At 31.9% G+C, this 27790-nt stretch overlaps 1 protein-coding gene across 2 annotated transcripts; it reads left to right on the plus strand.

Annotated features, from left to right (window-relative positions):
* Positions 1-309: 309 nt before the first annotated feature.
* LOC132728074 (deoxynucleoside triphosphate triphosphohydrolase SAMHD1-like) lies at positions 310-27790 on the plus strand. 2 transcript variants are annotated; one of them, XM_060713684.1, is made up of 18 exons: positions 310-429; positions 13019-13655; positions 13855-13935; positions 14992-15378; positions 15664-15731; positions 17125-17285; positions 18618-18733; positions 19202-19275; positions 19624-19779; positions 21056-21103; positions 21405-21569; positions 22315-22406; positions 22641-22697; positions 23139-23325; positions 24097-24201; positions 24833-24937; positions 25155-25292; positions 25606-27790. In XM_060713684.1, the coding sequence occupies exons 2-18, from the start codon at positions 13064-13066 to the stop codon at positions 25645-25647; spliced, it is 2574 nt and encodes an 857-aa protein (XP_060569667.1). In that variant the 5' UTR covers positions 310-429; positions 13019-13063; the 3' UTR covers positions 25648-27790. The 2 variants fall into 2 exon arrangements, with proteins under 2 accessions (XP_060569667.1, XP_060569668.1); XM_060713685.1 differs by lacking the exon at positions 24097-24201.

Here is a 27790-nt window from a genome sequence, read left to right on the forward strand (position 1 = left end):
TCAAGCCCCCTAGCACCGGCTTGAGCGGTACTCAATTCTCAACACTTTATAGTGTTGGCATCAAAGATCTCGAAGGACCAGAAAATATAACAACAAAATACAATTTTAAAGTTTTGAATATATTAAAACCGATTACTTTTGTAGATAGCAAACTATGTCGATAATGTTGAGAAGATTATCATTGTCTACATTACGCTCAATATAGCTCTTAAGCCTTTAAACAATCTTCGACATACGCTCCTTATTGACCCATTAAACATTATAGATAGCCTTTATCATTTTAGATAAAAAAGATCATTCATGTTGAAACGAATTAGACATAACAAAACATCAAAGGCGTGCAAGGTGTAAGAGTAATAATATAGGACTTCGGGTTATAAATTAACTTGAATGGGTTATAAATAAACTCGAATGGTAACATCTTTACTGGTACTTGTTTGCTACTTTCTTTTATTTAATTCCATTAGGAAGAGTTATAATATAATTTTTTATTTCATATTTGTTTCAAAGTAATTTCATAGCTTAACTATTATACTTTACTAAATTACTTACCTTTTGTCATACTTAATTGGTGTTATATGGAATAAATTATTGCGTCTTTCTCTAATTTTCTGTTTATGCAGGCATTATTTTAATTTTAAATAGTTTTAAATGCAAATATGCTTAACATAGAATATTTTCTTCCGCATATCGTTATTTTACTCAAGGTAAAAAGCAAAATAAAAGAAAAATCAAACCAAGGTTTAAATATCCTTTTAGATATTTTGTATTACTGTAACGAGCGATTGCTTGTCATATTGCTTTGAAACAAAAAATATTGTGAATAAACCACTGCTCAGACAAACATGTATTTATACCGTCAATTTTCATCAAGATTATCTTATCCCTAAACCTACTGACTTGTCAAGTTGTTGTTTTTTCTGTCTTTATCAACTTTGGGAGTAAAAGATTTAAAGTTACGGTCACTAAATCAACATTAGTTATTATCAAACTTCAAGACATCGATGAAACGCAGGATTCCCCTGCTTCTGATTGACAATAATCAATCAAATAATTATGATATATATGATGCAGATCCATTTGTTAACAAAGATCAATTCGTTTAATTACCCTTATGACAAAAATCAGTTACATTTAGTAAATATTTATCGCTGATACATCAAAATATTTATTGTTTTAGTTTCGAAACGAAGATTATGAAGTAAAAACGTTGTTAACAAATGGATCTGACCTCCTGCCGCGTGATATGTTACGTAATTTATGACCTGCGATGGTTAGGTTTTGCACATGTTCAAGTGCTGTCAGCAAACATTTAGGGGGCATTCAGAGCTGCAAGTAATTTATGTTCAATCCAATCAAGTTAATATCTGGATGATAACTCCTTTTTTCATTGGAAATTAGAAAATAATATAACTGCACTGACCACATCCCGCCCAATTTTATTGCATAACGACTGTCATGCGGTCAGTGCAATTTAAGGTTATCATCCAATCAAAATCGTAATTCTTCAGATATATTCTAATGATTATTCATTAATGCTACCAATGTCCAGTTAGTCTGATACAATTTCAAGCCTAAAATGATGAAAACCGGGAGTACGAGAACTTACATACATGTACTTAATTATGTATAAAAAGAGAAAATTGACATTTCTAGTTGGATAAATCAAAGTTATTGTTTTAAGATATATATTCATGTCGGGGTGGAGTGAATTTTTATGTTGGCTATAAACATGTAAGTAGTGTTTATTTTTCGTTAAATTAACTAACTTAATAAGTTGAACACTATACAAGGGCTAGGATCGTCGAGATCATCTTCGTTTTTGGAGGTAAAAAGGCATTTTGTCGATGGCTGATGTTCAAACATATATTGGTGAACTACAAATGGATCGCCATCAACGATTTTTTTAAGTTCATACACACTTATATGTACGTAAATTGAAATAATATTACGATAATCACAGCTAAATATCGTTATCATGAACTAACAATAATTAACTAAGGGATATAGGTACGTCACTTCCGGTTTGAAATCGCACATGCTTAACGGTTTGCAACTATTACATCTTTGTGATACCGGACATTGTAAGGGTAATACTAAGGCAAATACCGATAATTTAATTTATGCTTAAATTAGGAAAAATAAACTAACTGAATATTGTTCTACACGATCAAATATAAAAATTAGTACGAAAATATGATGATCACCTTTAAGTAAAATGATGAAATTATTATCTATTTTCATTATACATTTGCGTTTTTAATTTATTTTAACCTTTCTCATTTCGTCGATTGATATGAAACACTTTATGTTAAACTTTGTATGTATGAACAGTTTAAGTAAATAGAATCACTTCCTTCCTTTTAATCAATATCTAAATATCTCATTTCTTTAATATCTATCTTATATTTGATTGATTTTCAAACTCAATTCGTCGCATTCTATAAGACCCATTTTCTGTGTATAACATAGGCAACTTACTTCTCGGTTTAAAGGGATCCCAAATTCAATATTTATAGACATCTCGCCATATTTTACGGGAAATTCTGGGTTTTTTTTGTTTTCACTATAATCTGGATCTGGATGGAAAAGGTACATGGTAAATTCTTTGGCAACATCTCCTCGACCTAAACCGGCATTGATTTAGTTGGACTTGTCATGAAAACCGTCAAAGATTTGTAAGATTTGCACTCCTCCGTTTTCCATACTGTAATCAACTTGAACTGTATATTAAGGCCACCTTACTCCGTTTACGCATAGAAACTGCTGTTTCACATCAAATGAATTTTCCCAATAGCTACCTGCTTCAGCTTCTGATTGACTAAAGCAATTGCAACTTTTTCAGTAAGGAAATTAATAAAATTACCTTAAGTGAAAAGAGTTTGATTTGGGGGCTCGGTGCGTGACTTTACATGTCTCTTTATGTGTGGATACATAGCATATGATTATGATTAGTATGTCTAGCATACCAGGGTTTATTTTATGCTTGTTCAATAACAATTTTATAGTCTAACGTTAGTTGCATATCTTTATCACTAGGTTAGCCAAACTCTTATTTTATGTTTCGGTGCCATATGACCTTCATTGTGTTGGTTTACCGTAAAACCAAACAAACAAATATATTTTTATCGTACATCCTTGGAAAGTCTTGGAAGAAATGTTTTTACCTACTTGTTCCATTTACTCAAAATTGTTTAACTTTTGAACAAAAGACATAACACCATTAGAATAATTTTGTCACTACAGGTCAAACAAATCTTTACCAAATACACTCTCTAACCAGTGATGTCTTAGATTTTTTAGTTTCAAGCAACCGACGTAGAAACAAAAAACGACAGGTGACGACTTATGTGGATCCCAATTATCTAATTAACGTTACTTTGGAAATTTATATAAAATTCGTAGAAGTTATAATAGTTATTTGTGTTAAGTATTTATAGTAAAAAGTATTTGGAAAGTATAAACGATATAGCTTTAACACATAACTTAATAGGCATTTTGTTATGTTAATTAACGGAAAATGTAAATATGCTTAATATCATAAAACTGTTGCAATTGATTAATAAGGGATTGATAATAAAAACAAACGGCTTACCGTCAACGTCTGAACCGTAGCCAAACTAGGAATTGTCTAAAACTTCATAGTTATTTTCTACAATAATATGGCGCCCAACTGTCAAACTTTCTACCCTAGTCCCGGTTGACTCGTAACATTCCGTTAATGTCCGTAACATATGCATTTCGGTACTACACACCAGCCCGTCCTATTATCTAAAAGGGGCTTGTGGCCCCAGGAAGTTTACAAATCACATATGCCCCTCTAAACCAATTGCAACCCAGAGCTTTCTCTCTCCCAAATAACTATAGACCTATATCACTTTTGAACACGACAGAAAACGTTTTTGAACGTCTTGTATTTAAACACATCTTTAACTTTCTCAAAGTAAATAATTTTCTGTCTACTGCTCAGTCTGGTTTTATCCCGGGTGATTCTACAGTTAATCAGCTTGCTTTCATTTATGATACCCTTTGTAGATCACTTGACAATGGCCTCGAAGTTCGTGTGGTTTCCTTTGATATCAGTAAAGCGTTTGACAAGGTTTGGCATAAAGGCCTACTTTCGAAACTAAAGCACGCAGGTATATGTGGATCTTTGTTATCTTGGTTCAATAGTTACCTTACTGATAGAAAACAAAGGGTCATACTACCTGGCGCCTACTCATCATGGGCTTTTGTCAAAGCAGGAGTCCCTCAAGGCTCTATACTTGGTCCCCTATTATTTTTGATCTTTATAAATGATATTGTTAATGAAATTGAATCTTTCATAAACCTTTTTGCTGATGATACCAGTCTTTATGTTATAGTTGAACATCCTAACACAGCAGCCACTCTTCTTCAGTCTGACATCCAAAAAATCTCTTTATGGGCAGAAAGGTGGCTAGTCACCTTCAATCCTTCAAAATCGGAATCCCTACTTGTAACCAGAAAGCGAAATCGTCAGCATCACCCTGCATTGCATATGTTTAACCAACAAATTCCAGAAGTTTCTGAACACAAACATTTAGGCATCTTTCTTTCTTCTGACTGCACATGGCACAAACATATTGAATACATAACTGATAAAGCTTGGAAAAGGGTTAATATAATGCGTAAACTGAAATTCTCTCTGGATCGTAAATCTTTGGAAATTATCTATATAGCATTCATTAGACCTATTTTGGAATACGGTGATGTAATTTGGTGTAATTGTACCCAATATGAACTCGAACAGCTTGATAAGATTCAAAATGAATGTGCACGCATTGCAGCTGGTGCAACCAAGCTTATCTCACTAGAAACTTTGCAGAAAGAAATTAATTGGGAATCGTTATCCGAAAGAAGATATAAACATAAACTAATTATGTTTCACAATATGCAGTCGAACAAAACTCCAGATTATCTCTCATCATTAATACCAAATCCAGATCAATCCCGATACAGCTTACGAAACTCTGAAGATATCAGAGGAATTACATCAAGGACTACTCTGTACCACAATTCTTTCTTGCCATCAGTTATTCGTGATTGGAACAACTTGCCTGTTATAATACGAAACAGCCCTACAATATCTTCATTTAAAACTTTCTTAAACAAGGACAGAAAATATACACCAACATACTTTTATACAGGTAGTCGTAAACTGCAGGTCCTTCACACTCGGCTTCGAACGAACTGCAGCGCATTAAATCACCACCTGTTTTTGAAAAACATTTCTCTTACCCCTTTGTGTAATTGTGGGCAAATTGAAACTACCCAACATTTCTTTTTCGACTGCTGTGCATACGATGCCGTCCGCAGAACACTCCTTCTTAACTTGCAAGACTTCAGCATAAACCTTCATAAACTTCTCTATGGTGACCCATCTCTTACATACCAGGACAACGTTATTATATTTACAAATGTACAAAATTATATAGAAAAAACGAAAAGATTTACTTAGATCCATTCTAATTGAGACTAAATCCTCTCTCACCCTTTTTCTTCTCTTTTCTACTATTTTGTTTTCTTCTTTTATATATATTCTTACATTTTAGACATCTACTTGTAGTTAATCTATTCTATAAAAGTTTATATATAAATATATATTTTGATGTGTGTATAATTAATACTTATTCCCTTGTCTAGTATATACTAATTATAAACTTATTTAAGACAAACCATATAGTTCGCCAAAGGAGAAGAATTCTATAAGACTTGTCTTTCATTCTCATCCTTTTCCATTGTGTTTTGTTTGTTATATATTTGTATGTACATTATATATACATTCGGGAATAAATATGTTTAAACTAACCCAGAGCTTGCCGGCTCATAGCGGTACTGGTACTAGACCATGATGCCAGAGAACTGAATAGCATTACCTTCTTGCCTGAATTGTACCCTTCCAAGCCAAGACTAAAACCCAGATACTCAATGGCTGTCAAACACTTAAAGACAGCTTAGGAGTTGTCATCCTGGTGTGTTTCCAGCATAGAAAACAATTGCATTAGACAGCACCAACGCAACAAAACTGTCAAAGCATTTTCCCTTTGGAGTGAGATATTTGAGTAATGGCACCCTAAGAGCCTCAAAAAACTTAATGCTGCCCTACTGAGATTACTGGTGCTGGTTTCCAAAACATCAAAATTCTGCAGGTAGGATACGGTGTTAACAAAGTGCTATAACTTAACTGAACATCTCCATGACCAGGAATGACCTTTATATCAGATATTTGGTCTCTTACGCAACCTTTTCCACCATTCTATTCCCCTCTACTGAAGTTTGACCCTTGGAGAGACTGATGACCATGCTCAACGACCTCATTGACAAAGACCGGCTGGTCATCCGCATCCGATTTGTTCTCATAAAATCAATCCCATAGACAACAGAAACCCTGGTACCTTCTTGGTCACCTAAACCTAAAGTGATTAGCAGTAGGATCAACTGACTGGTTTGATTACCTATGTCGCCATCTCATCTACATTTATGAAGAACTTGTCCCGATTATCACGTGCCTTCTTTCAATCTTTAATTCCACCACAAGGTAACTGATCCCGCTGCATCCAGCAATCCAGCCTAGACATATCCCGCTTTGCAGTTGTACTTTTGATATGACGTCAGCATTAGAATGCTCACGTCCCGAACGATGTCTCAACACTATGTTAAACTGATACAGCTCAGCTCTTCCAGTCATCTATACAGTTGTCCTTTTTACTCCCTGAAATTTATCAACCATCTCTGCTTCAATCAAATCATTAGAAACGACCGTATCCAAGATTAATTCGTCATGTTGTATTGAACAATACTAGCACTGGAGGTGGCGTCAACAAGCACTTGTGAATGTTTCTGCTTGTTCTTCGCCGCAGAAAAATTACTTTGCCGTTTACGGCATACAATGGGACAACTATCCTTAAGAAGTCCTTTACAGACCATTTATGATAGTTACCCGACCCCATAAATCTGTTTTGCCTCTTGGCACTATTGGGAACAGCCAAAACCTTCATCCCTGCTATGTCATGTTCTGTCATGTCAAAAGAGCCTTCCGCAAGTTTGATAGATGGTCCTCAAAATTGCATCCAAGCACGATGATATCATCAAGAATTGCTAGGACGTCAAGCCTCTGAGGAACTTAATCTATAGGTATGGCAAATGTGTCAGGGGCATCACACAAACCATACCCTTTTCCGATTTTCAACTGGAAGTATGCGTAATTGGCATCTAATTTTGAAAACCAAACACTGCCAGCAACTGTGACAATGCAATTATCGATTAAACGCAAAGGATACACATCCTTGACTGTAACCTCATTCAATTTCCAATAGACTATGCAATGACGCAAAGAGACGCCACGTTTACCAATAAAAACTGGGACAGACAGCCAATCGGATATAGAGTCTTGTTTAAATGAAGCCATCTAGATATCCTGAAGTAGGACCTCTTCACCCACTGCGAAATATACTGTCATATGCTGCCTTACAGGCTTTGCATCCCTGTATCTGTGTCACGTTCGCTATCAGTAAAGTCACCAAAGTCAAAGTCAAGACCTCAATCTCGGAACTCAATAATTTATTGTGCCAACAGAATTGTTTGATCTTCATTAAGGTCACCACAAGAGGTTTGATATACCTCTTGTAAGTGTGGTGGCATTTCAACAGTCACACTTGTTGATGTCTCTTCAAACACTTCAATATGTTTTAACATAACACCCATTTTCGCTAACTTCACTGATGGCATATGTCCTCCCTATCTCAGTTCCCTCCTTACAAGGCAAAAGCTACCTGATTGATTGTTCAGACACAAAACAAAAATGTTTGTGCCTCCATGTAACAGAAATTTCTTCTGGTTCACTGGTTCCACGATGGAGCTGGATAGCGAGAGTGTTACATAGATTGACTGAAATTGGGGTGGTTCGGCGCAATATAAATATATCTATCCGAGCCCCGTCAGGGTCAAGTAAGTTCGGGATTAAATCATTTCAACAACAGCTGTAAAGTTCTTTCCTGTTTATATACTGATCTAATCTTAAATTAAGGTTGTTACAACAAGTAGATTTGATAGGTACAAATAACACTCTGAAATAAGTATATAACAATATGTAAATATAAAGTAAAATAAAGAAGAAACAATGCATTACATGAATAAATATTATATTTTATGTTCTAACCTAGAACATAATCAAATTCATGTCTAGTGGCCAATTAAGCTCTTTAAACTCAGCAACAGTCCTTTAATATATTATCATAGGTCATGGAATTATACACACAATTAAAATATTTTACCTTTTAAACAATACACAATACATCACACATGTAACTTACCATCTGATGGATGAGTGTAGTACATCAATCTATAACCTAATACTTTCTCTGACTATCACACCATTGACTGTTAACTGCAAGGTTGAATATTATTAGTGAATAAAAGATGAAAGGTGATTTGATAGATACATGTCATTCTGAAACTCATACTTATTTACAAATTTCACAATCAATGGACTGAACCAAAATAGAACAGAATCACAATAATGCAATTCTACATATTTACAATAAAGCATTTAGCAGCAGTCAGGGTAAATACATTCCAACTTATATAATAAAGAACTGGACCACAAACACTAATTTTTCTACCAACTCTTCTTTACAACAACAAAGACACAATGACTTTTCCCGCCAAGAAATCACATGACATAAAAATAGCTTAAAACCAACGATCCGTGAACCAATCATTGGAAATCTTAGAATACTGACCAATGTAAACATAAGATAAAATCAGTTAAAACCAATAGAGTAATCTCCCTTGCAAAGTATCAGACAAGACCGGCGGATTTTTCTCCCTTTGCAAAATTATAAAATCCAACAGTAAAGCAAGAGAATTGTCTCTTAGACCTGATCCTAAAAATAAGACCCTGTTACATGAACTCATGCTACAGAATATGGGGAATAACCTGTCTTTTAGACACCGTAATTTAGATACTAAGGGACTATCTGATAAATGGACATCTAGTGAGATGCGCATACCATAAAAGTAGAGCTGTGCCTTGCTCATGTTTTGCACAGATTCGCAAGGGTCACGAAGCAAATCAAAACGTAAATGCATTTGATGCTTAATGGGGGCAACATACATGTTAACCTGGTACCATTCATGACCAACCTCAAATTAACTGGACTGGCTACAAAAACTTTATCATTTATACAAAACTGATTTAACTAAGTGATCCCCGAGATGATATATCAATTATTGTTTGCATTGTGCAATAAAGAGAAAAATCAAACGTATTTTTAGTGATCAAATACATATTTATGACGATGAACTGTTATTTTCAATTTATAGAAGAGTAATTTTGTTCCGGCATCTAATGCAGCAGAAATAATAACAATAGATAACAAATTAGTTCAATGACTGTGATATTTAATAAGTTTTGTTGCACCAGTGAATAATAAAGAACTATTTGCCGAGCATAAGTTTTTGTCCTTCCTCTTTTTCAATATATATCAATATCATTATCTTAGTCAATTACAATGCAAGAATAAAATGAATTTAAAAAAAAAACAACAAAAAACATTAATTTTAATTTGATCAAGGTCTTTTGACTTTATACCGTATTTGATCAAGGTCTTTAGACTTTATACTGTAGACAGTTTGCATCTAAATACTAATAGTCGGCTCTGTGATTGGGTCATAATGTAGAATTTAACTACATTGATTTGGTATTATAGTTTAATTTCCAAAACTAATTCACAATTGCACCTTTTGACTTTTTTATGTAAACAATGTGCGTAGGTAGCATAAATCAGGATTTAAACCTTACAATACAGAAAAATTGAAATACTTCATTTCCTTGTGTTCCCCTAGTTTATCAGATTGAAAGCATAAAATCAAATTTACCTTGTGGGTAAATCCTGAGAGATATGCGTAAATCAAACCCTGATCATAGGGAGCATTAAAACATACCCGATATATTTTCTTCTCTATTGTATGGGATAGTCTTCTTTGTCTTTATGCAGACTGCGTTCAGAGTTACCGTAGTTAGACTTTCATTTTTTGGATCTTAATTTTGTCTATTATATCGCCACATCAGCGTTGTTTGTGCCATATGAGGGGTGTAAAAGTTCGTCCCGTACATTCAATCAGAGATGTTATATTTCCTATCCTAAAAGATCGTTCAGCACGACATTATTGTTGCGTTTTATTGTGTTTTTTTTTTAGTTTTAACTATTTGGCATTTTCCAGTTGGGTGGTTCCAATTTTCCTACTTGAATAATGTTGAATCAACCTTAGGATATATTGCCTGCTTTTTAATTTTGTCTTTTGACGTCTTGTCTGTGATATGCAGGCTTAACACCTCTGAACCCCTTTCAATATTCCTTTTTGTTCAGTTCCGCCCATTGTTTTCTCGTTTAGGACACACGCTTTCTTTTCATTTGAGAACCAACGCCGCTTTTCATGGAATGACACTAGTGTGACATTGAAGGTTCCATGATGACCGCCATATGAACACATCTGCGAATGTTTATAAATTTAAATTTCGCAATTTCATGTTTAAATGTTAAATTCTGCTGGTGCAAGGGGGCGTGGATGGTAGTTTCACTTGACATTATCGTCCATGAACAGGCTCAATGAAACCGAGCGTGCAATATTTTCAATTTTGATGTCTTGGGTTTTCTATGGGGATTCTCATTTTCTCTATTATGAAGTTCTTCATAGATGTCTTCTTCGGAAGAAAATAAAAACATGTTCAGAACTTGAATCAAAGCTATAACAATCAAACGTTTTTTTTTTACAATCTTTTAAGAATATATTCATGCACATATCGCATAAAAACCTTTCTCTAATTTGAGGAAATATTGCAAATGAGTCAAAGAGAATCAGTATTGTACTCGGCAGTGCATTATAAACTCTTTACATCAAACACCCAATTTTTTTAAGTACGAGAATAATAGGAAACACAGACACGAAATTACCAAGAGCATCGAAACTCAAAGCGGCACAAAGAGTGCAGGGCGGACAAACAGAGCGAATTTTAGGGCAAGTATGAACTAAACAGTCCTAAAATGGTCGGAATTGTAGCCAAAACACTGATAAATAAAAATGATGTACCACATGGGGGAAATCATTTAAAAGTGGTCTCTTTCTGAATATACTACATAGAACAAAGTAAGAACAGATATGTTTTTTGGAATAGGAAAATGAAAACAAAAACAGATGGAGTACACATTGCATATGATATGGAACTTTTGGACACGGAAATTAGGCGAGGGTAAATTAATAAGATTAGATCCAATAATGAGCCCTCCTTATGTCAATAGCTTTAAACAGAATCTGTTTTCATTTAATCTAATACAATTGAGATAGATGTTTTTTGTAAATGCTTATTTTTATGATTCATATAATTATAAATGACAAGTCGACATATAGATATACTTTAAGGTTTTAATCTAATTTCGCAATTCATAAATATAAAGGTATACAAAATTCATATGTCAGAATAATTGATAATATGTTTTCGAGTATACGTATTTTGTAAGATCTTCGTTGTCCAGTTCGTCAGTTAGGGAGTTCAGATTTGAGCAGAGTCAGAGCGTTGTACTGTTATGTAGAATAAAAATGTTAAAGTTAGTTCTGCGCTTTTCTTTCCGTACTACACCACACAATTCTGTGACACAACTCAACAAGTACACTTACCTGACCTTATAACATAATGACACCCCACGCAAAACACGAAAACATTCAAATAACACATGATTTGTGCACTTATAAATTACAACAGCGTAGCGGTTGGTATCTTTGAATGGCTTAAACATGATAAAGTAAATAAATATTAAGTTTCTTGTGAGTAATATAAATAAATCTGATCTTTGGATATAAAAACAAAAGAGCATGTAGATAATAAAGTTATTCATAGTATTTAAAAGAACTGGGTAGTCTTTTGAAAACCTCGATCACTACGCTTTCTCGGTCATCAAATCTCCACCCGGTAGACCTTTTCCTCGCGCAGTAACTATTACGTACAGTGTCTGCTTATTTGTTTTACCATTATATTTAAAATGTTAAATAATGCGTATCCTGTGTAGAACGTCACTTGCTAATAATACTAGGCAATATCTTGGTGGGCACTATAACTTATATTTAAAATTTTTACATTTTTGCTCTTACAGCCAGTATTGACTAAAGTGGACAAATGTGCATGTTCGAAGAGCATCGCTCGCCTTCAGCGATATTCTTGGTTTGCCATTATTTACTATGTGTAAAAATTACATAAATATAACAATAAACAATCTTATTGAGTTATTTTAGCTACACATGAAGCTGACTTTTTGCATACTTCAGATGATTTATATATTTTTCATGAATGATTTTAATGAAGGATGAGCATTCCATGTACTTAAGAATAAAATGTCGGAAATTTCTCGGAAAGATGTAGCTTTTAGATATTTCATTAATCGTGTCTTAAGTGTCGAAATTGACACTTCCCAGATGTCAGTTATTATACACATTCTAATAAGCGTTCTGCTGTTTTAAAGTACTTTTTAGTGTGTCAAAAGGCCAAAATAACTTTTCTGGATCATTTTCTAGCCAAACTTTTAATCATCCAAAACGTATGTTATGGGAAATATAAAATAACTTTCATTGCAAAACAATTAAGATATTTGTTTAAACATAAAAGATTGAATGATGACTTGTTTTTGTTTGGATGTTTTTGTTGTTGTTGTGGAGTTATGTATCTTTTATGACTTATGAATCGTGATTAAACAATTCATATCGCATCGTTGAAAATGTCATCTGTCATCCACACACTTTAATGTTGCATGACATAGTCTCAAACATACCCTTACTCCAGAAATGTGTTAAATACCAATAAATACCATGTAAAACTATTCTATTTACATTACATAAAGTAAATATTAGAAAACAAAATAAGGTAGCAGTATTTTTACTTGTAACAATATATTGAACTCATTATAGTCACTTTTCAATGTTTATGAATTAAAAAATTTGTTTTAAGGCATTTACCCGATAATATCTGGTTCAACTACATATATGCTGAAAGATGACATCGGTGAGATACGGTCACATGGTTATAGTTATTCGTCACTGTGGAGTTATGTTGACCAAAGAATTGTTCCTGAAAAGGATTAGTGATATAACACCGGGAAAACTTGATAAACCGTGGACTGTAGATGATTTCTTAAAAGAATATAAAAAAGAATTACTAGGCTATGAGCATATAAAATCAAAGGAACATATATTCTACCCTGGAGAGATGGAGAAAGCAAAGGTCGATGAGTGGGATTTGAGCACGTTTTGTCTCCTGCTATTAGAGTTCTGTAAATTGCCGAGAAAGATTCGCCAGGATATACTTTGCTTGAAGCATCTAAGAAACAAGGTTGTGCATTTTGGAGGAACTAAAGATATTCCAGAGAGCACGTATAAAAATTATATAGAAAGGATGAAGGGTATCTTAAGACTATGTGAGGAAGAATTAAACAATAAAAAGCTAAAATCGGAATTAGACAAAATAATTGAAAATAATCAAAATATTCAGCAAAAAGATGTTGAAGAAGGAGAGAAAGAATTAAAGCAATGGTCGATTGAAGATGAAAAATATAACATTGGAATTTCAATCGAAAACAACGGGAAAGGTAATGGCTTTATTTTTTTAGTAAAATATACTATATACTTAAGCATTTTTGTTGTCCTGTGCCCATATTTATCTAAGCAAAGCATATTTGATAATAATTTATTTTGATTTCCGAAAACAATGTTTATAAAGTATATTTATATGAATCATGTTGAAGGAGTCATAATTTAAAGTTAGTGTCTATTTCATTTACACTTCAGACGTAGGCGAAGTAAAGACAAGGTTGTTGGATTATCATATGAAGTTTGAAGAAAATGACCGATCAACAAATATAGAGATATGTAATACGTTTAATACTCTTACTTATATTTCCTTTCTAAATGATTATTAATTTGAAACGTAATTGTACATTCTAACACTATTAGAATTTTTTCTATATAAACAAAGAAGGCCCGAAGCGTGCATTATTCTACAATAATGCACTCGCCGTTCTAATTATCTCCCTGTGTATTTTCACATTGAGGGCGCCATTTTGTTTAAAAAATCTGATAAATAAAAACAATTTTTTGTCGAATTTTGTTGTGAAAAATATCTAGAATGAAAGAAAATGGTCTAACTAAGAAAATGAATCCTAACACCAATATCTTTAATTCAGTCGTTAACGCTGTACAGACGTTTAAAGTGTTGTTAACGTGACGTCACAATTGGGAAACTCGGATGCGAAAACAAAATTAAACCACCAAACATAAAGTCCAACTTTATAATAATAATTTTATTTTTTCTTGACGAGTTACAATGGAAATAGATATTAATTCTTCGTGCATGATTGTATAATAATGCACGTTTTTCGTTCAAATGCTTTGTAATTAATCACTCAGGCCTATCGGTCTTTGTGATTATATTACTACGCATTTGAACTCAAACCGTGCATTATTCTACAACAATGTACTCAGAATTGATATCTATTTCCTTATTAATATATGAATAGTAAATATGTTGAAGTGCATAGTTAGTTTCTTTGAAATAATTTGAGATATTGGCACACATTGAAAAGACATGCGATCATAATATACCTTGTTCCAATAATGTTAAATTGATTGTTACCGATAAATATTTAAGAATAATCTCTGTTGCAATCTGTTTTAGATGGAATATAAGTATTAGTTTATTTGGGGTTTTTTTCCACATTTTGTGAATGTGTAGCGTTCTGTTACAGATGCAATCTATGTTTTCTCTTTTACCTGGAAAAAGTAATTTATTTTTTATGTAAAATGCTGTAATCACTGAAAGAATTCGTGGAATTTACGAGTAAGAAAATATGTTAACTGGATACTATATCTAGGTATTGACTGCAACAACATATACTCGCTATTCTTACGTTTACATTTTTATTGAAGCATTATCAATAGGTATAGGATGGCAAGGTGAATACAAGCAATCGGGAGAACTTGCTGCAGTCCAACAAGACATATCATCAGGAACAACTTCTTCACCAGAATCTTCATCAATGAGAACATTCAGGATTTCCATAGAAAAAATTAGAGGTGATGTTCGTGAAATGGGCGATCCTGAATTTGAAACGGCTGGATCTGGTTCTATTATATTCAAGTTTACATGTTCTTCAGTTACGTCACTGATATACCTTCTAGATTACTTCAGTGGACCAATCATTCAGAGAAGATTGCTAGATATGACAATGGCAATTGAAGAAATGATAGATGATCTTGTGACATTGCAAGTTTATGTTCCAAGTAAAGTATATGAGGAAACAATAAAAACATTAGGTATGACTACTTTTTTTATATCTTTACCACTTCTGTCTTATTCTTTGGAAAGAAATAATCATCATTTCGAGGCGCCACAGTCTTAAAACATCTTCTTAAAGATAACTACTCTCTATAAGTAATGAGAAGTAGCATCGACTAAATGGTTTGACTACTATATGCCCGTATAAAATTGCTGATAACTTCTACAGTAAAATGATTATTTTACTAAATATTTTGAGCAAAGTAATGTTAATTTACTAGTATTTTATCAAACTGAAATAGTATTTAACCTTGATATTTCAGACGGTGTTTTGAAACACGAAGAGGGTCACCGCACTTTCGCTTATAAAAGGGAAAAGTTTAGCGCAAAGGTACTCACGAATGAGATAACAATACGAGGGGTTATTCAAAAATTCGTGGACTTTTTAGATATCTCTTAAACGTCAACGTGTATTGTAATGACATTCTATCAGCATACCTTGTAGAATATTATCAACACATTTTGAAAAGACAGTTAACTGTGTCAATTAATTATAATTATATATTGCTTTTATATAAGAACATACACAGCACCTTGCACACGGTATGAAAAGCGCTGTTAGTCATCGTTTATTCTTTGCTAAAAAACTTATAATTAACGTTAAAAACCCGTTACACATCGCATGTTTCTTCCATGACGTCATTAAAGTATTTTTGTTCAAAACTGTGGACGTCATTTCCGTTAATTTTATTGATATTGCTAGAAACGCCAGACGCAGATATTGTTTACAACGTGAAAATGACGGACACGTAGAAATTAGAAAATCGCGCGATCAGAAAGTTTTGTTTTAATTTGGAAATGACAACTACAAAAACATTTGAAAAAAAATCCCAGGCGAATAGAGAAAATAATTTTTTCAGTGTTTCAGTTGCATTAAAAATTAAGTGATGGACGGGAAAACGGACATTACTTTCCAAAGCAGTAACAGTCATTGAGCGCGTAATGTTGAAGCACAATATGTGCGTTATATGACGTTGACGGCAATAACATTTTGGAGTGCGCCGCTGTCATAGATATGTCTCAATGTCTTTATGTAAAATCAAATATTGTTTTAATACAAGAAACTACTCACATGAATTTTTCTGTGTTTATTTATTATTAATTCTTCTAAGCAGTGTAAGAATTTTAAATCAATATCTCAAATATATTTTACGGAATAAAGAAAGTGCGCGAATGTTTGGATAACCTCTCGTATGTTTATTATAACTGATGTAGAACCCATTCGAGCTATCTCGGAGTGCTCTTATTTAAATAATATACATGTATAATCCCGATAGATGCACATGCCTTTAAAAGTTATTTTATTGCACATGTTTAATGTCGCCTCAAACTTATTTGTCCTTAAATACACCTTTATATCATTGATTCGATCACAAAACATACATTTCCAATGAGATTATTTTTCTTCTGTTTTTTTTATATATATTTTTTTAGTTTATGGGCAGATATTAGTATTAGATTGTTTCAGGACAATTTCTAATTAAAAGTTTTTTCTAGGGTGTCCACTCATTTCTTTATAAGATATATGGACAATGGCATAGTATTTACTTGTTGAATAGGTAAACAAATATAAATAAAAACTTTTAACTTTTTGCGTACTTAATTGGTTTTCTTGATTTTGAATATTTGTTTTTAAATAAATTCATTCGATTTAGATATTGGCATTATTTAGAGTAAGATTCAAAGTCTCTTTCTTTAAGGTTAATATCTTACTTTTTGATTAGATTTTCAATGACCCGTTGTATGGCCAAATAGAATTGCATCCTCTATGTGTGAAGATTATCGACACGCCACAGTTCCAAAGATTGAGGTACATTAAGCAATTAGAGACTGTATATTTAGTTTATCCGGGAGCAAGTCACAATAGATTTGAACATTCAATAGGGTATGTATTTAATATATTTTCATTTACAAATTATTAATCCGTGATCAGAATTACTTTTTCCTAGGTTCGACTTTGACTAATTTTTCACTATATGATATCTCATAGAATCATGATTAAGGATTTATGCATATCAAATGCGTATATGAATATCATGAATATTCCAAGCCTAAATTAAAGTCTGTATTGCTTAGCTTCATTACTTGGTATCTGAGAATGTATGTATGTATGTATGTATGTATGTATGTATGTATGATTAGAAAACTTGACTTAAAAGTGTTTTTCGATAGAACCATTAAACATATGGGGCTGTGAAACACTTGTTATTGAAATATATTCGTTATATATTACAACAAACATGCCATTATTTTACCTATTTCGACCATACAAGTTTATTAAAAGTTTTAAGTGCAATAAAAATCTACATCGGCTCAATCATAAGCACTGCTACAAAAATCATTTATGTTTTCATCATTTTCAAATAAAACAGATGATTTGTTTCGTAATATCTATCAATTTCAAAATGTTTTTCAAGGGCTTTACGAGTCTTAATAGATCCCGCAGCTATACAAATTTGATTTCGTTAAATACAGTTAGCACTTTAAAATTGCGCTTTCATGACATTGTCTGTAAACGTATTTCGATGAATGTTTTTCATGTAACGACAATGCACGGAATGCCTGGAATATAATAGATCAAATCATTTTTGAGTGATTCACTTTTATCATTAGTAAATGTATCTTCATATTAAATTACTTGTTGTTCTTAACATTAGTAGTGTTCTGGTCACAAATATTTTAAGTGTTTTATACACCTTATTTTTCACACTAAAATATTTGTCCCAGTAGGGTACTTGCATGCAAAAATAATACTCAAACACTTAATCAAATATCATCTATACATTGTATCAGTTATCTGTAATCTCAAGTTGCCTATATCATAATAAAACCCAGTTTTATCTTACCAGTTTTCGGAATAGCACGATCGAACTATAGTGTTGACTGTATAGAAATGTATTAATTTATATACAAGCAGCATCTATGTAATATTGAAAACTACATGTATAATAAATCTTTTCCAAAAAAAGGTTACATAAATACAACTTCATTTAGATATAACTTTTTTAAGTTGATCTATCAAAATATTTCCTCCTAATATTTCATTACCTTTTAACTATGGTATTTAGACAATTTGAGATATTAATATATTTGTCAACATTTTACGCCGAATTGGTTTTTGTTGTCATGAAATTTCCGGATCTCCCTTTTATAAAATAGAAAGTGCTTAAAAATTGCACAAAGAGCTCATTAACATGTTTAATATAAAAATTCACAGCGTATGTTACCTGGCCGGTAAGCTGCTAAGAGTTCTTAAAGAACGCCAACCTGAGTTAGACATCACAACAAAAGATATTTTGTGTGTAGAGGTTGCTGCCCTGTGTCATGACCTAGGTAACAATAAACACTTTACCAATTATTTGGCATAAATAAGATAATCAGTTAAAATTCACGCTTAACCTGTTTAAATTGCTCTTTTTAGAAATGTCTGTACATAGCTTTCAAACAAACACAGAGCAACATTTAATTAAAGTACATGATAAAGTTCACTTCAAGTCATACATGTTCATACAGCTCATTTGTTGGTGGTCGAATTTACAATATAAAAAATTTAAAGAGTACAGGCTTTGTTGTTTTGATAGGAATTGGCAGATAAAAATATTCAATTAACTTGCCTGTGACCTCCTTTTTAAGATTTTACCAACAGTTAGAGATAGTAAAGTCATAACAAAAATTGTAATGAAACAATTTAATAATTCTAATTTATTTTGTTTTCGTTATCTTTTTGTTCGTTTGTTTATTTCTTTATTCATTCATTTATATTTTGTACAATGTAAATTGATGTCCAGAGCATTTTTTCAGGGCAAGGACCTTTCTCTCATGTGTTTGAAAAAAAATTCATACCAGTATACACTTTTTCGGATGCTGGATGGAAGGTTATATTTTTTTAATGATTTACTTTGTTAATTTACACCATTTACTGATAAGATGAAAGATATCAATGCATTCTATAAGACGCCAGTCCAAGCGAAGGCTGATACTTATGATATGCAACGATCTTAGTCTCCATGAAAACTGATGTGTCAGGAAATATACCCTGCTGTTTCATGTCTAAGAAGCCCGTCTTTAGTACTGCGAAATTAACGGATCTTCACCTTCATACAGCTGAAGTTTTCATGTCAATATATTTATTTTTACAAAATTTTATATAAACCTTAATCAAATATACCGGGGTTATCAAAACATATAAAAGTTTTGTACAGTATATTTATTCTCTTTAATAGCACGAGATGGCCTCAGTGAAGATGTTTGAGCTTATATTACGTGAAAACAATGGTCAACTGTATGATGACTTCAAACGGATGATACCTAGCTTTGAAGACAGAGATATTGCATTCATTAAAGAACTCATAGGTGTTCGAAGGGATATAAATGGAGAAGTTTGTATAAATATTTTGTTTCTAGGTAAACTATAATTAGAAACCAATCGACGTTTATTCTTGAAGGCTTAGCAGTATTTTATTACATGTACTTAAGTGATACATATGATAGACTTAAGGTGGATGAAAGTGAGCTTATTGATATACGCGTCTCTTTGAAACATTTCGTGCTATGCAAATAACTTGTTTTACAAGTTTAAATGGACTATTATTATTGCTGATTCTGTATTTCATATTATGTGCACATGTTTTTGGCACAAAACAGTGCATATTCAAAAATATATTGTGTATTTAAATTTTTATGTTATTAAGTGACTTAACCCATTACGTCATATACACGCCTTTTAACGCCTTTTTCACCCCCCCTTTTTGTTGTCTCAAATGGTGAAAAAATGCCTTATTTAGGCCCCCAACACTTGTTTCTGTTTGAGAAATGTTGTTAAAAAAAAGTGACCACTTTTTCGGCGCGGCTCCCCAACCAAAAGATACATCAGGGGGTTGCCAGAAGGGGGATGTGCCCCCTTCTGTTTGGGGGGTTTGAAGGGGGCGGAGTCCCCCTCATCGCCAAGAAATTTTTGGACTTGTGAGAGGCTATAAATGACCCCAGATTGATCTTAAGGTAACGTGTAACCAACCCTGAAAAGCATTTGACTCTACCTCAATCCATTGAGAAGTTGCAGCACTTTGAAATCAATTATGATTGAAAAAATTAACGCAAAATAGTGATTTTTTGGCAATTTTGAGATGTCCCCTCGTTGCCATGGTAACAGAGAATTTAAGCCTGAGCATGTTGTTGCAAGGGCAAGGGTCCAGTCAACATTTGTGCCAAGTTTGATTAGTGTTGAAGCAGTTTTTATAGTATTAAGACAATTTGAACTTGTAACGGGAGACTTTTCAATGAAAACAGCCATTTTTCTTGAAGTAATGGGTTAAATCTCAATGTGAATATATATTAGCAAATATATGACCAGATATCATTGGTTCTTGCCCTACTTGTACTATGTTTCTCTATAAGACACCAATATTATTTAGTGTCAAAAACAGCTCGAGATCGATTTAAATAAAATTCGAGCTGTCTTCATGATTTACATCTATTTTAATATAATTATATCTATCCTGTGTAAGCGCTAAAGTTAATGTATCTTCATACTTTGCCATAATTGACCGACTATATTTTCATTTAAAAAGCCGTCTACTATGATATGTTCTTCTTAAGTGAAAGTATTACTGTGTAAAGTGAATATCGTTTGATAAATAATGTGTTTCCTTTTTTTAGAATTGGCCATACGAAGGAAGAAACAGGCTAAAGAGCTTTTTATACGAGGTACTTTCTATTGGACGGTCACTGAACTCTTGTATGATGAATGTGTTGCATGAAGCTATGATGAATAATAGTTATTTCAAATAATGGTATTATTAAATACATAGGTTTAGTATGTGAACAGGATGTTCTTTATCATTTGCCTACAGACACTGACAGTCTGCGCAATAAATTATTTATTTACACACCTTAATTGTGTTTATCTTAACAACACTTTAAATGTCGGTGCGGCATATACGGTGTGTTTAATTTCGTAAGCGAAATTGCCCTTTTTATTCCATTTTAATACCAATTGGTTTACTAGGTAGTAGCTAATCACGTGACCGGGGTAGACGTTGACAGATGGGACTATATTGCCCGCGATAGCTACATGCTGGGGATGGAAAATGGTTTTGATCACAACAGGTGTATACAACATGCACGAGTACTTACAGCTGAAGGAAGAAAACAAATCTGCTACAGAGAAAAGGTAGAGTTACCGACGACACATCATTATATAAATTCGAAAACCTAGTATATTTTGAGAAATCTAATCAGTGTTTCTTTTTATGACTTCGAGAGAGCATATATTGCTTTAAGTCTGATGTGCCTATCTTTTCCGACCGAAGGCCGTTCTGATTTCAGTTGACTTCCTGTAAAATTTACAGGGAAAAACTAAATAAGAAGAGTTTTCATTAGTAATTTTAAAATTACAAACTGAAATCACGGAATCTCATTTGTCATTCTAAAATAAAATGTAAAGGATACTTCTTGTCATTCTAAGATAGTTTAAACTAATATGAAAAGGATAGTTTTTGCAATTATGAAATAAAATGTAACGGATAGTTCTAAAAATTGTATTGTTCTTTTACTTTCTAATAAAATTGCTAAGATATTTAAGTTCTGTTTAACAATACTTCTTGCATTCCGACCTCATTACATTTTATAGTAAACCGTTTATTTTACGTAAGAACTTATACTGAGTTTATTTTACACAAGATCTGAGTTTAAAATAACAAGAATAATATCAGACCTTATCACGTACTCTTAGTTTATGATGCTCAATAAGAGTCAAATATATTATATGATTATTGATTTGTCCAGTTGATGTAATGTTTATAAATTTTATATGTTTTTGCATATTTATCAAGTATTGTTTACAAATAATTGCCTTATCGACTGCGTAGATGTTGGTGTTAGAAATTCAGTTCACTTACCGAAATACAACATTTCAGGCAGCTCAGGACATATATGATATGTTTTATGCAAGACTTACTCTATACAGGAGGGCGTATCAGCACAAAACGCATAATATTATTGGATTAATGTATGTATAAGTATAATGTTTATATAAGAGCCTTATATTATTGCTCGAGTAAGAAATGGTTTTTAATAGATTATTCACTTTACCATTGATTTATTTTATTTTATTTTGGTACACTTGATTTCCATGAACTTTTTTCAATGTTTTAATGAATGCTAAATGAATCAACACACCAGGTATAAGATTTGATCTGTAAAATTAACAAAGACGGAGTTAACCTTTTATTTTATATTTAAGGGTATGCAATGCCTTGCATGATGCAAATGACCACATTTCATATGTCGGAGAAAACGGGTAAAGTATATCTTATTGTAACATGATTGAGATTGAATATTATTGACGTGATAATATCAGTGGCAGTATTGTTTTTCAAATACAAAATTTGCTTTTATTGCTTTTGTTTACTATTACCAAACGATACGTCATCTTCGTTACTTTAAACCTGTATTAACCTATTTGATAATTTTGTCGCAACACCCAATGAACTTTCTGAATTTTTTTTATCAGCCTTTGAAAGATTGAAGTTTGTACGCAATTACCTTCGACTAATGTGATAAAAGATGTATAATTATGTTTAATTTATGATAAGTACCATATATGGTGACTAAAACCAAAGACATGTACATATCAATCAAATACATGTTCTAACTTTACCTATTTTGTAAAAATGTGATTGTTATGCAAAAATCAGACTAATAAGTATTAACGTCTTAATTAAAATACATGTATTTAAAGGGTCAGGGTGAAAATGTCTGACACAATCTACGATATGAAGGCTTATACACATTTCACTGATGACGTCATTCAAAAGATACAGCGTTCCTCCAAAAAGAGTTTAGAAAAGTCAAAAGCTACCATAGAAAGAATAGTGCGCAGAGATTTCTACAAATGCATATGCCAGACACAAGTCAAAGTCACGGAGGTAAAATAATCTGACTTTTGTAAAATACTTTATAAAAAATGTTTCGTGTTGTTTGTTTTTTGTTTTTTTTTTCTTTGCTTTTTTCTTTTCATTTTTCTTGTTTCCCGTATATCTTTTACAAACTATACAAATAGATCTATGACCGATAGACAAGAATACCCATAATGCATATCTGTTTGTGATCCGGAAGCTGCTTGATCTTATTACTTCATACTTTATACGTAAAATACATTGCTTTAGGACGTTTGTTTCTCTTATATATACATTTTTCTTGATCGAATCAAGTTTGGTGCATGTTTCTCCCCTTCATTCCTCGCGTTACAAAGTAAACTTAAACTTTAACAGAGGAGCATTTATTACTTGCTCACATTAAAAATATTACACCTGGTATATTCTACGAGGATTGTATTTAATGGATAACATATAAAAATATTGAAGGTTATGAGTGTGCGATTTGTTTGTAGTCCACATGATTATTGAACATTTGATAAAAGAATTATACAAACTTTCCAAAATAACCCTCGTATTTATCGATTGTTTTTTTTATTGATTTACCTTGATTGATAAATATATTTTTATACTTTACTGCATTTTTCTCACTAAAAGTATGTGACTGTCTTGAAGTAGGAATAAGACGATATGTGTACATGAAAAGAATAAAGTCTTGAGCAGAAACATATATAACAAAATATATGTTACTTGTTATATGTATCTTTTGTTAGCATTTATTATTCATCGTTTTGTGACGTCAATAATGCCATGTTTTTGCAGCAGAAAGATAGATTTGAGAAGGTATCTGTCCAAGAAAATTTGTTTAACAGGATTAATCAGAAAAGAATTGATGAGAGAGATTTGTCGGAAGTCCTTGAAATAGACGTATGTAAAAACTTTAAGTCCTTTCAACATGTAGCATAAACATAAAACATTCCCGAATCATGAATATCAATATAATATACAAAAATAAATACATGCATTATTTTTCAAACATTTTGTATACATAGCTTATGTAAAACGTAAATACTTTGCACTTGCAAACTACATTTTAAAAAGTAAAATATTACATTGTTTCAATAATTTCGCTAGTACTTTCTACATGTTAATAAAGAACTGTTCAAAGATCCCTATTTTAATTACTGTAATAATTCCGCTTACACTATGATTCAAAGGTCCCTATTTTGATTGCTGTAATAAATCCGCTAACATTATGATTCAAGGGTTTCTATTTTAACTACTGTTATAATTCCGCTAACTCTTTGATTCAAAGATCCCTATTGGGATTTCATTAATAGTTCCGCTAACGCTATGGGTCAAAGATCCCTATTATGATTGCAGTGATAATACCACTAACTCTATGATTCAAAGATCCCTATTGTGATTGCAGTAATAATTCCGCTAACTATGATTCAAAGATCCCTATTGTGATTGCAGTAATAATTCCGCTAACACTATGATTCAAAGTGCCCTAGTTTGTTCACTGTTATAATTCCGATAAAACTTTGATTCAAAGGTTGTTAACCTGGATTACGGAAGTAAGGACAAAGATCCAGTTACAAATGTCTGGTTTTTCAAAAAAGGTCAAGAAGATATTCCCATACGAATTGATAAAGACCAGGTAAACAGTACAATATATACACACACCATGTCATTTTTATATGCTTTCTATGTTATTTCTTCTATAGGTAATCATATTTTTTTTTAATTTCGTGTTAAATTTTAAAGCTGAGATTGTTTGTCAGTTTCAGGCACGAGTATTGTGCATACTATATGAATAAGTATGTTTATATCACGATGATCACAAAATTGTATTCCTATTTTTGGAATTGTCATAGGTTTCGTTTGTCTTACCGGACACGTTTGCCGAACAATATATTCGAGTTTACTGTAGTGAAACAGATCAAGAATTATTCGATACAATTGAAGAGTCTTTCGCAGAATGGTGTAAGGAAAATAAAATTCCACAACCAAAGGTATAAGTATGGTTTTATTTTTATATATCTATCTAATCTGATATTGATATGTTAATGACGCGAATAATTGTAATAGAACTTATGTCAGCTAATTTTTATAATATATTGTATTTTTTCCGAATTTCCATACATGTAACATTCTTTTTAATTTCAAGAATTTATTATCCAATTTGTCTTGGTTGTTTGTACATGAAATCAGCAATATTTTAAAATAAAAATCACTGCATCAACATTCTCATTGATTTATTGATGCTCAAAAAGATTAAGATCAACTTTCATTTTTAATTGTATATTTATTATCTTTTAATTCAAGGGTTCCCGTAAACCTTTGGCAAGTTCGTCGGGACAGCCTTAATCAATCGAGGCTCTTTGACTAGAACATTCTTTGTATCAGCAATTTTATGGTAAATTAAGAAAAAAATATCGTTGCTAAAATATTTGAAGAAGCATTGGAATTAAGAGCAGAATGTTATATTAATTATTTCAATACTTTTTTGTATAGGCCTACACCTGGAAATAATTTAAGCTCACTCGTAAATTTAAAATTGGTTGTGATTGAAAGCACTGTCATGAGATGACGACTTATTTAGGCGGGATGACTTCTGTGGTCTGGTTAACTTATTTCCAAGTGTATATATTGTGTCTTTCTTCTTTAAATTGTTGCTAATAAATGAAAATATATGTATTGTCTGAACAAATGCATAAAAGTATGTCACATATGAACTAGTTTGTATGAAGTCTGTGATCATGTTTTACCATTATCTATGATGTATCTAATTGAATTAATGTATATGTATATACTGAATGCTTAATAAAATTGAGTTGAGTTGAACATATCGAGGTAAATTATATTTCTATGTAAATACGCTACTCTTTGTAATAATACGAAGAAGAAAACTATGTAATAATCTTACATAAGTTTATTTTCTCATTTTATTTTTTGTGAAATTAAAATATTATAGTAAATATAGTACTGTTATAGGCTTTTAGTTTATACAAATTTATTTTAGTTCGATTGTGTTTGAAGCTATTGAAACACTCTTGAATCCGTTTCTGGAATCAACCAGTACCAAGCAATGAATGTAACCGCTTGCCCCTGACAGGGTTTGAACCTACTAGGCTTTTATATGCCAAGCCAACTTCATTGATATAAAATACAAGTCAAGAGAGCTTTTCCCTACACACAAACAATAAAATAAAGCAAGATTCAATGTTTTATGTCGTTGTCTTAGACAAATTAAAAGTAGCCAAGAATCAACACCACAGCATAAACTTTTTGAAAATTGTTAAAATTTTGTTTTAAACAAAATGGCGAGAACGATTAAATGAATGCTATAAAGAGCCGAGTGAGAAAAATAAGAACGTATTCAAAATTTTAAAAAGGTTACATATACAAACCTTATCTGAATAATGTTTAAAATAGTATAATAAGATCTCTCTTACTTAGTTTAAAAATAGTACTCATCAATTAGGAATAGAAACCGTTAGGTATCGAATAATAATAATAATAATAATAAAGACTTTATTTAACGAGAGAAATCATTTGAACAACACCTCTGTCTCCCATGGGGACAATATGAATTAAAAAATATTCAAACTATTGAAATATTTTAATGTTACATATGCGGCTTTCAATTTGTATACGATAATATCTTAAGTATAAGGTTTTAAAACGGGTCGCAGAAGAATTGATATTATCAGGAAAGCCTTTCGAATACAATATCCATAAATAAACATGTTGATGATAGAATTTGCAAATGCTGTTCATAAAATAATATTGAAACTTAAGATTACTAAATGTTCGAATGCCATCTTTGGGATCTGAAAAAAACTCTGTTAATATCTAGTATATATTTAAATGTTAAAGACTTTATAACACGAGAACAAATCAGAGCAGTTTGTATAGATCACTAAAATAATGAAATTATTACTGTTATATAGTGCATTTTATCAGTTAATTTGTCTTTTTTTTTTCTTTTGGTGGGGGGAACGTTATATAGACTCACATTTCTGAACAGTAACTAAGTACTTATACTTCACTTAATTTGTATACAAATATAATATAGATCATTATTTTATGAGCAAGAAATATAATTGTACTAGGTCTTTCATTTTTATTTTCTTATTACATGTATTTTGTTTTGTTTTGGCAATTGCAAATAGGCTATAAGATATTGAACGTATGTAAAATACTACAACTGGTTGAATTTACATTAGAATATACGTATGTTGTTGTTGTTGTTATTGTTTTTTTTGTGTGTGTTTTTTCTTAATTATGCGACAATATTTTGTTTATTTATTCATTTTTTAATAAAGTTTGAATTACTTGTACAACATAAATCACATACATGGACATTGTAAATGTATAAGTTTAATAGATTTTTATTGTTATGATTGTTATTACTGAACAATGTACTTTTCATACCCCCCCCCCCACATACAAACTGAAATCAGAACGATGCCACCTTATACTCTTTATATACTGAATAAAAATGAAA

The sequence above is a fragment of the Ruditapes philippinarum genome, unplaced genomic scaffold, assembly GCF_026571515.1.
Source record: "Ruditapes philippinarum isolate M1 unplaced genomic scaffold, ASM2657151v2 ctg2687_1_1_1_1, whole genome shotgun sequence".
NCBI classification, from domain to species: Eukaryota; Metazoa; Mollusca; class Bivalvia; order Venerida; family Veneridae; genus Ruditapes; species Ruditapes philippinarum.

Bases quoted from the DNA above. Each gene is read 5' to 3' on its own strand.
- LOC132728074 (XM_060713684.1), top strand. From the start codon at position 13,064: ATGACATCGGTGAGATACGGTCACATGGTTATAGTTATTCGTCACTGT. The intron at 13,656-13,854 runs GTAATGGCTTTA...TTTACACTTCAG, and splicing joins AATCGAAAACAACGGGAAAG to ACGTAGGCGAAGTAAAGACA. The intron at 15,379-15,663 runs GTATGACTACTT...TTGATATTTCAG, and splicing joins GGAAACAATAAAAACATTAG to ACGGTGTTTTGAAACACGAA.